We start from the raw sequence: 10,269 nt of genomic DNA, 5'->3' as shown, positions 1-10,269 counted from the left end.
TCTAGAAGGCTAAAATTAGCGTGCTGCAGGTAAACAACTTTCTCACAATCTTTCTGTAAAGGAGGCACCTGAAATCAGAGCTGATCTGCTGGATTTCATTGATCTTGTTCCATTTCCCCACCTGTAAAATGGGGATTGACTGCAAAAAACAATGGGTAGCTTACTTCATATGAGATGATTATGACGTATGTGCGCTTTGTTTCCAGGGGCAGTGCAAATCATGATATTATTGCAAAGGATGTTTGGGGGTTGGGAAAGGGAATGTCCCAAAACGAGTTTACAGGGGTAAACTCACCCTGCAAAAAGAAGAAAGCATGGGAGGTCAGGCTAGAGCAGAGGGAACAGATGCAAGAGAACAGCCATCAGCCTCTCTTCCCACATTTTGTTTTCTAGACAGATACTTGAATATGCAGATTGTTATCATATGAAAGCTGAGGCAAGAGGACATTCGTTGGACACATGGGAAGGACAAGACGTAGAGCTGGCATGTTGGATATATTGCATCAGCTTGTTGCATTTTTTTGCCTTTGGTGTTTAAGTTAAGTTGTGCCTTTTATCTTTTTTTTTTTTTTTTTTTTTTTTTTTGGCTTACACGTTATAGTCTCTGAGCCCCTGGTACTATTCCACTGCCGCTACACAATTACATGCCTCGTCTCCAACAGTCATCACTTCTCATGGGTTGCAGTAAAAAGAAGATGCACAAGTCTTAAATGTACTTCCTCAATAACAGGAAGTGGTCTTACCTTCCACATTTTTGCTGAAACTCTTTAGCTGGCGGGAGAAAAAGGGAAACAGTCTGCTGTAAAGGGTCTAAAGTCTGTTTCCACGCCTGTGTTTCATATGGAACAGAAAGTATGTATATTTAAGTAGTACTCTTTTCCGATGAATGATAGAAATAACTGTATTTCTCAAAGTGCAGGAGCTTTTCTCTACACAGCACATTGTGCTTATTCCTACAAGGTTTTCGAGATATACAGCATTAGATATTGAGTTAAGAAATAAAAGCTAGATGTTCTTGTTCAGTTTTGTTTTATTAGCCCAAGCAGCTTTCTTATCTATTGGGAAAACACACGGCAGGCTGGTGAAGCTTGTACAAGGAACAAATTCTGGGACAAATAAACCAAAATTGTTATTAACAAAACTGTGACTCTTAAATTTCTCGAACCTCAGCTTTGCTTTCATTATCTCAATGACTCTCTCAACTTTAACCAAAGCCCAAGTACTCGGAACCTAATCACCTCTAAATAAAATAGACAAAACTCAGTTGTTTCTAAGGTGGAATATGCCAATTATCCTTAACTGGCCAGATCTAAAGATTCCTCTTAGAAGCTATCAGTTAACCCTTCTCCACAACTTTTATCATATCCCACAACACAGAAGAAACTGTCCACAAAAATGAGCAGCCTCAGCAATGAAACAGAAATAGAGCATAAGCACTGCTGGGTCTGTACTTGGTGACGTGGTGCTAAGCAAAACATTTGTCCATACATATGAGTGATATCAAACTCTGCTGGCAGAGGCTAAAACAAACCTTCCTAGTTTTATGTAGAAAATACATAGGCTTATGTAGGTACAAAATTTTCATCTCCTATGAATCAGGCTATCTCATTGCACATGAACTCGGTAAGAAAGTGATAAAAACCCATCAGCTATGTTAAGAAAATGTCTTGCTTCTACCCTCTAAGATTAACTAAAAAATCTTGGAAAAATAAACTTGTAACAAATTTCACCTAGAAGGTTGTCAACCAGACTTTGCAAGATGTCATAGTCAAATTTGTTTTGAAAGTTCAAATAGACTATGGGTCAGCTCTGACAGAAGGGGTGGGTTTCTTACTTTATCCACTTCTGAAAGTTCATTGAAAAGACGCATATGTAACAGGAAAGCATCATTAGCTCCACACGCCTCCAAATTCTCCTGGGTATCTGCTCAAATAGCAACGCTGTTGGGAATGCGATCTGGGGACAGGTAGTAGTAAGGAAGCTTTTTGTTCTTGTTGCGCTCAGTGACGGCATTGACAATCTCGTCCAGATTCTTGCGGAATTTTGCCATAGCCTCTTTCACTGGTTTCTCCACGAAGTGTTCATCTGGGTACATGCCCAGAAACAGCTAGTTGAAAAACACCAAGAAATCATGCTTTGAGAAAGCAAAGGCTATTCTGTTGCAACACTATGTCATCCAGCAGAACAACACTCAGAGCGTCACAAATGCTACTGTTAAAATAGTACTACCAGTATTTAAGCTAGCCTACGCTGGCACTGCCAATGAAAGATACTGTGCCATCCTCCCTCCACTGCTGGCTGTTTCTTTCCATCCCTGCATCTTTCTGCAGTGCTGGTTCAGTCTATGCAGCACAGTCTATGTGGCACCTCCTCCACCTGCAGGGAGCTGATCCACCAAAAAATAAGCACTTTTATTCAGGCTAGTGGTCAGCCAGATCAGCTTCCCAAGCCAGATCTCTGCATAACCACTCAAACATTTGTGCTGCTAAAGAAAAGGACAGCATGGGAGGGGAATGAACAGCCAAGGATGAAAAAGGAAGACAACTGCTTCTTTCAGTGACAGTGGAAGTTTCTGTTGACTTAAAAATGTCCTTCAAAGTTGAACCTGACAGTTGCTTTAGTCAGCTTGGACTCTAAGGGTGCCCGGATTGCCAATATGCATACTGGCATATTACCTGCTTTAGGTAACTATTTGCCATGGTACTACCCATACTACTAGCTTCTCAGCTGAAATCTGCTTTCTGCTTAAAAAGAAACTTGATTTGAAGTATCCTCTGTCTATCATCTTCCATTTAAGGATTTCAAAACACATCCTCCAGACACCGCCCTTGGGTGAGACAACCAAATACCTACAACTTAATTTTACATGAAGGAAATGGCTATAGACCATGCTGGCAAAGCCTCCTGTAGAATTCCACACCAGCCAGGCACAAGGCACAGCTGTAGAGCACGTGGCACTGGGGCAGATTTTCCAAAGGGACAGGACATGGGAACACAGCAGTACTGTAGCTTCTCCACCAGCACTGCTGGGGCAAAGGGTGGAGAAAACCCTTGTGCCTCTGCAGCCCTCTTCATTCCACACCAGCATCCTTACTCAGCAATGCCACGCTTGAGTTTAAAAACTTTCATTTTGGCTGAAACACAGCCTCAGAGTCAAAATACGACTTCTTGCTCAGAGCTGGTTTGCATCTGGCAGAACAAGGGCAAACCCACACCACTGATATATCTCCCAAAAAAAGGCAAACATGGTCAAGTCAAGCACAGAGCAGCACTACGATCTCATGAGTCCATGTGGTCTTGCCATGGCCCTTGTGGTCTCACCTACACCTCCACCACCTAGAGAAGTGAGGTTGACTTACTTCATTGTCTTGGAATTGGCTCAAGGCCCAGACAGCTCCAAGATGCCAACAAGAACGTCCCCTGTCTGGCAGACTCTCCACAATTTGCTCGATGGTGACTGTCCCCTTTTCTGTTGGAGGAGGGCAGCGCATTGTTGGTGGGGCATTGGGAATCCAGGAACACCAGTCATACTGCACAACAAAGTGAGAGAACACAGTGAAAAGCTACGGTGGCTGGTATTCAGGAATACTGCAAAGAAAATCAGGAGTCTTGACACCAGGGAGCTTGCTTCTGGCCTCTTGGAAAGAGAAGATGCTAACTAAAGGACAGAGAGATGCTCTAGAGAAGGACTGAAGGAGACAAGGAAGTCCTTACTGTCCTCCTCACAATCTCACAAGGGAGAAAGTTGGGTTGTCTAAATGGGAGCAGTTAATTTGCTAACCATGGGCATGCACCACACAGCCCAGATTCACCAGCCAGTCCAAAGACTTTTATTAAACAAAGATCTCCTCTGATAATCTGAGGCAGCCTCTGATAAAAAACCCTATAATTGATAAAATCTCCTTTTCTCCAGTTACTCTTTTCTGCAAAATTTGCTCTAAGAACACGCCCACAGTAGTGTGGTCAGGCAGTAAGTGAGGCAAAGGATGCTGGTGCATCATGGAATATGGCATGTGGATGTGGCCATGGTGAGCACCAGACTGGGAACTCAGAATCACTTCTGGCCTTCTTCAATGTTGTGGGATGGTGATGTCTCATTTTGCCTCGTATGTGACCACGAGTTTTGCCGCCATCTGAGGTGTTGCACTCACTGTAACTCTTTCTTTTCCATTTTTCTTTTTCACTACTCCTGCCCTGCCTGGAGGAAAGTCCATTTCATTTGTCTGCCATGCTTACACTCTCCAATGCATAGCCATCTCCTCCTACCCTCAGTTCTCTCTCTGCCATTTTTTCCCATGGCTGAAGATCCTTTTGCTGATGGGCTGAATGTCCTCTGCATGCCAAATCCCCCCTCTCATTCTCTGAAGGCTCTCCGCTAAGCTAACAGCCTGGGCAATATTAAGAGACCGTTTCTTAGTGATACTTGAACAGAGAGGATTTCCTGAAAGGGAGGTTGGGAGATGTCTCAGTCACTTGTAATGACAGTTTAGAAGTGAATAGTCACAGAGGTCCTCGGTCATCAGTGTGACACAAGAATGCCACCACTCTACACCTGCTCCAGGGCTCCTGAGCTGCAGGGCTGGACAGGAGGATCAACATGGAGAGTGATGTGGGATGTGTTTGGGAATAATCACCATAGGAAAGATGGTCTCCCTGATTATCTGTGAGATCATCCATGCCTGAAGCCAGGACATGTGCCAAAAAAAAAAAAAGCTCACTGAATCATTGAATCATCCCTCAAGTTGGAAGGGACCCATAAAGATCGAGTCCAACTCCCTGCTCTTCGCAGAACTACCTAAAACTAAACCATATGACTAAGAGCATCATCCAGACACTCCTTGAATTCTGACAGGTTTGGCACCGTGACCACTTCCCTGGGGAGCCTGTTCCAGTGACCAAGCACCCACTCAGTGAAGAAGCTCTGTGCAATACAGACTGACAGAGATTTGCTTCTGGCTGTGAAGTCTGCTTTCCAAAATGCCTTGATGTTGGAAGAAACGGCATTTGAAAGGCAGGCTGTTACTATAGTTTCAGGGTAGATACACATCAGTAAAGGCAGGCAGGGGTAACACACGCTGTCAGTGTGTGACACATTAAACATCACAGAGGAAGCTCAAAGTTGCCAGTTGGCTTGCAAACTCAACAAACAGGCAGCAATGCCCTTTCCATGTGTTGGGAATATTAAGCACATTGGTACTTCTGAAAACTCATCCATACTGACCAAAGCCTAGATCCTCACAGACATACTGCTTCGAATTTCTATATATGTCAGTGGGAGTTAAGTATCTAGATATCACTGAAGACTTTACCTTGTAGAGGCTTGTCTGAGCTGCTGCAGAAAGTAGAAGTGGACATCCTGCAGACATGCAAGGCAGCTTTCAACTAGTTAACTCAGGACCCTCGGTAAATGTTCCATCAGGCCAGCTAGATAGCTGTACTGCTGGGACTGAGCTGTTGGAAATAGCCAGCTGTACAAACTCAAGGACAGACGGCTTATGCAGCTACATGAACTGCAGTGACAGCACGGAGCTGCGCTGCACATGTTCCCTAAGCCACATCTGAAAATGGGGCGTGTGCTGCTTCGGCACAGGCATACTGCCAAGTTAGTGCAGCTTACGATAGCAACCCATGGTAGTTGCCCATGCATGCGCTCACAGCAAATGCAAAGTAAAGCCATTTAGCGTAACTCATTGCATTTCATTGCAGAATGTGCCACAGACTACCAGCACATATCATAATCAGGCAGTTCAGGTGATGTCTGGAAAGCATGGCAGGTAGACTGTGCACCTGAACCCTTCAGCATTTCTGAAAGGGGTCTTAGCAACCCATTTAAATGCTTAAAAAAATTGTTCCCCATAACAAAATCACTAAAACTAAAACATACAAGTTAGAACCCCTAAATTTGAGCTTTGGTACACATTTAGGACTCAAAGACGCCTTTCACAGCTTCTAAAATACTTGTTTCCACAGGCTTCATAGGGGTTCGCACATGGATCTGCAGTTAGGTTGGCCAGAAAGAGTAATGTAATGCCTATACATCTACTAAAAACATTTCTCAGACCCTGTAACGGGTCTGCGTGGCAAGGTTTTGGTAGCGGGGGGGGGCGGTTTATAGGAGTGGCTTCTGTCTGAAGTTGCTAGAAGTTTCCCCTACGTCAGATATAGCCAATGCCAGCCGGCTTTAAGACGGACCCGCCGCTGGCCAAGGCCGAGCCAATCAGCGACAGCGTTTTTCGCCTCTGTGATAACGTATTTAAGAGAGTGAAAAAGTTGTTGCGCAGCAGTAATTGCAGCGAGTGAGAGGGATGAGAATATGTGTCCTGCAGACACCAAGGTCAGTGAAGAAGGGGGGGAGGAGATGCTCCAGGCGCCTGAGCAGCGATTCCCCTGCGGCCTGTGGAGAAGACCACGGTGAGACAGGCTGTCCCCCTGCAGCCCATGGGCGGTGGAGCAGATGACTGCCTACACCCCGTGGAGGGCCCCCACGCCGGAGTAGGTGGATACCTAAAGGAATCTGTGACCCCGTGGGAAGCCTGCACCGGAGCAGGCTCCTGGCAGGACCTGTGGCCCGTGGAGAGAGAGAAGCCCACGCTGGAGCAGGTTTGCTGCCAGAGACCCCGTGAGGGGGGCTGACACTGGAGCAGTCGGTTCCTGAAGGACTGCACACCATGAAGGAGACCCACGCTGGAGCAGTTCGTGAAGGACTGAACTCGTGGGAAGACTCACGCTGGAGAAGTCATGGAGGACTTTCTCCCGTGAGGGGGACCCCCACATTGGAGTAGGGGAAACGTGTGAGGAATCCTCCCCCTGAGGAGGAAGGAGCAGCAGAAAACAACAGTGTGATGAACTGACCCTAACCCCCATTCCCTGTTTTCCCCCCTGTGCCGCTGGGGGGGGAGGAGGGAGGAAAATTGGGATCAAAGTTATGCCCGGGAACGGAGGGAGGGGTGGGGGGAAGGTGTTTTAAGATTTAGTTTTATTTCTCATTACTCCTCTCTGAGTTAATTGGCAATAAATTACGTTTTTCCTTTAATCGAGTCTATTTTGCCCGTGATGGTAAATGCTGAGTGATCTCCCTGTCCTTATCTCAACCCCACAAGCCTGTTGTTATTTTTTTTTTTTTCCTCTCCTCTCTCCTGTCCAGTTAAGGAGGGGGAGTGATAGAGTGGCTTTGGTGGGCACCTGGGATTTTGGCCAGGGTCAACCCACCACAGTCCCTGCCCTGGTAGATGCACCTCCCAGCCCAGAAAGAAGAACAGTCTTCCCAGAAATTCCTACCTGACCAAAATTCACAGCTGCATGCTGGGCAGATGTGGTGAATATTATCACTGTGAGATATTCTGCTAGCTTCTCTCGTGTCCTGATCATCTTGGGAAACCCTAAATGAGGGAGAAGAAAAGCTTAAGTAACCCAGCTATGAAGTAAGCCAGTTACCCAGTAGTAATCAGGTACTCAAATGGCACGAGTTAAAGGACCGTGCAGCAGTCACTGAAGAGCAGGGCATTCTCTTTCTGAATTTTGCTGTGTGGTCTAACAGGAGCTTCTCAACCTCTCTGTGCCTTGGCTGTCCAGCTGTAAAAACAGTGTGATCCTGCCTTACCTCATACAGGTTTGTGAGGCATCACCACTGTTTCCAACGTGACATTCCTTAAGGGATGGGCAAAGTATAACTACATCTTTAAAAAATACTGTATCCCTGTCCTCTCACCCTACCTACCCTGCAACAAGGAACTAGAGAGTCCACAGGGCAGGGGCCTCAGATGCGATCTTTTTCTTCAGTCTGCAGTGCAAGCGAGGAAGGTTCATGCCAAGGAGCAAATGATCATGCGCTTGTATTGATAAAGGGCTGAGGCCCAGCAATCAAGTGCGCTGGAAGTAAGAGTGCAGAGAGAGCTTATATGCTGAAATGGGAAGTGCAGAAATGAGAACTCCTGAAAGAGAAACAACAGAATGAGGAACAGAAATAGTTGCATCAAGCTGTCCTTGAAGGGGAATAATCAAATAGAGCTATAGAAAGAAAGAAGGGAATAGTCAGGGACCACGGGAATACCTTGCTGCCAAAGCACGCCCAAGCCTGTATCTCTCCTACCTCCACTAAATCACAGTCCTCTGTTGTACTCCCTGTCTCAGCCCAATGTGACCACAGGTCTCAGGATACCTAGAGACCTGTCTGCACCCTGGGGCAAGCTGTCCTTGCTCAGGCTGCCTGCGCCAGCTGCCTCACATCTCCACCACCAACCTCATGCAGATGTAAACTCAACCTGAGAGGGGCAAGAGGCCCATGGTAGCTCTAGCCAGCCACCAAGCCCAAAGAGGAGAGGATGCACCATCCCCTTCTGTGTCCTCCTATCCTAAGCACACTGTGCTCATCTTTAAAGGGGCTTGGCTTGCTCCTAGTCAGAGCAACCCTCCCAGGGCAGGAACGGAGACTGGAGAGGGAGACCTGGGCGCAACAGCCTCCCCCATTTATCCCCTTTCCATTCTTTACAGACCCAGCCAAGTCGTGTGTTGTCCGTCGTGTGTCGTGTCCCCCCCCCCGGCTCTCTTTGCCAGTCCTTGGAGCGGGGAGATGCTGCAGGCCTGGCAGGTTTCCCATGTGTAGTGGCAGTCCTGCCACCAGTGGTGCTTGTAGCATCCCACTCCAGTTCTAACCCTGGAAAAGCTCAGTACTTGTCCTGTATCAAGATACTTAGGTCAAGCACGAAGTTCCTACTAGCAGACCATTTCTAAGCTTTTCCTGAGAGACAAACAAAAATGATAGCAACTAGGTGCCCCCCAATCCTTTGTTTGTCCAGGTGAGTAGAGCCCAGGAGGCCGTTATACACCAGCGCATATTGGTAGTGAGTAGAAACAGCGCAGTTTTGCCTGGAAGTCTCACACACAAACATGTGTGCATGCAATGCCAGAGCCATCTGCCCCGGATCGCTGGCCAACAGGTGTTTTCAGATGTAAATCAGTCAGGACAGTATGAAGAATCCCTGTCCACCTGTATAAATTCCTGAAAACCTGATTGGACAAAATGTGAATGGAAGAAAAAAACACGTTTAGAAAAAGGCAGGAGAGTGTTAATTCAGGTGGGAGAACAGAGACATGTAATGGATGAGAGCTCCTACAGCCAAGTAATGGTTTGCAAGAAATGAGAGGCAATGAGAGCAGACAGAGCAAAGGAAAATATTTCTTGAAAAGAATGATGAGTATCTGCTCTTGAAGAGAACAGAACATCTCAAAGATGACACAGATGCTGAACAAATGTGAAGTGCTGCAAGATACTCCTGGGGGGGGTTCTTACTTGTTCTTATTTGGTGCAAGGTTTGGAGGAGAAGATTCGTCTCGCTGCTCCTTGTGATTTCTACCCGTCTGCCTGGTGGTTCCAACAGCACACACAGACAGCCCCTCCCCTAATGCTTAGAGCACGAGCAGATAAGATCAAAGGACCAATCCCCAGTGTACAGAGAGATTATATGAGTTGCCCAAGCTCATGGTGAGAAACTGTGGCAAAGGAAGGAGCTGTTTGCTGCGGGAGGGAGGGCCTGATCCAGGTCTCGCCCATAAAACTGAGCACTGCTGGCAGCAGGGACAAGCTGCAGACCTAGCTGGGCCATCATACCTTACCTGAGGCCTTCACGCCCCTCATCCCATAGACGTAAATGTCTTTGACGAAGGCCTGCAGCTCCACATCCTCACACACCACTTCGTCGTTCTCATAGTAGATGTGAATCACATCCTCTGCAAAACTGCAGACACGGGAACAAGTGAACAAGACAAAACGAAAAGGAGAAAGCAAGCCTGCCATTCTCTGAAGACGACCTACTGACCTTGCAAGAGGAGTCAGACGCTGTACGGGGAAAGACAGAAGGTCAAGAGCAGGTCTGAACACCCTCCTACGTCCTTCCCACAAGCAAGGGGAATGCACAGAGGCAACTTTGATTCATTTCTGACTGCAGCATCACTTCCTCCCCCAATAAAAACATGCTGGACCCTACTGCATCTCCTGAATGGTCCTGTGTGCTTTGTTCTCTTACTTGAGGCTTTGCTCCTGCCCAGACCTCTGTCATCACATGTACATCTTTTTCTTCACTTAATACAGACTTGCTCTGGCATATCCACACTGAGAACAGGGGTTGCCAAACTGTGATACCAGCACCATACCCTGTACGTGGGACACTCCAAAGCTGTTCCTGGATACCATTCAAATAGTTGATCCCCTTCTACCGCACATGCTTTTCACAAAACCCAAGTGGCACAATCCAAAGCGAGGGTGGCCCCGGA

The 10,269-nt window shown here is 46.8% G+C and overlaps 1 protein-coding gene across 4 annotated transcripts in view; it reads right to left on the bottom strand.

The window, feature by feature from the left end:
* Positions 1-1,012: 1,012 nt before the first annotated feature.
* ALOX5 (arachidonate 5-lipoxygenase) overlaps positions 1,013-10,269 on the bottom strand; it is a 31,944-nt gene continuing 22,687 nt past the window's right edge. For 3 of the 4 annotated variants that reach the window (XM_086466363.1, XM_086466364.1, XM_086466365.1), the window contains exons 11-14: positions 9,613-9,734; positions 7,279-7,379; positions 3,360-3,530; positions 1,013-2,107 (exon numbers count right to left, since the gene is read on the bottom strand). In XM_086466363.1, the coding sequence (XP_086322489.1) occupies positions 1,928-2,107; positions 3,360-3,530; positions 7,279-7,379; positions 9,613-9,734 (574 nt within the window). In that variant the 3' untranslated portion in view covers positions 1,013-1,927. The remainder of the gene's footprint in view (positions 2,108-3,359; positions 3,531-7,278; positions 7,380-9,612; positions 9,735-10,269) is intronic. The other variant, XM_086466367.1, reaches the window with a different exon arrangement.

Source organism: Leptosomus discolor, chromosome 6, assembly GCF_034619465.1.
Source record: "Leptosomus discolor isolate bLepDis1 chromosome 6, bLepDis1.hap2, whole genome shotgun sequence".
In the NCBI taxonomy this organism is placed as follows: Eukaryota; Metazoa; Chordata; class Aves; order Leptosomiformes; family Leptosomidae; genus Leptosomus; species Leptosomus discolor.
This window is presented reverse-complemented; position numbering and strand designations above follow the sequence as displayed.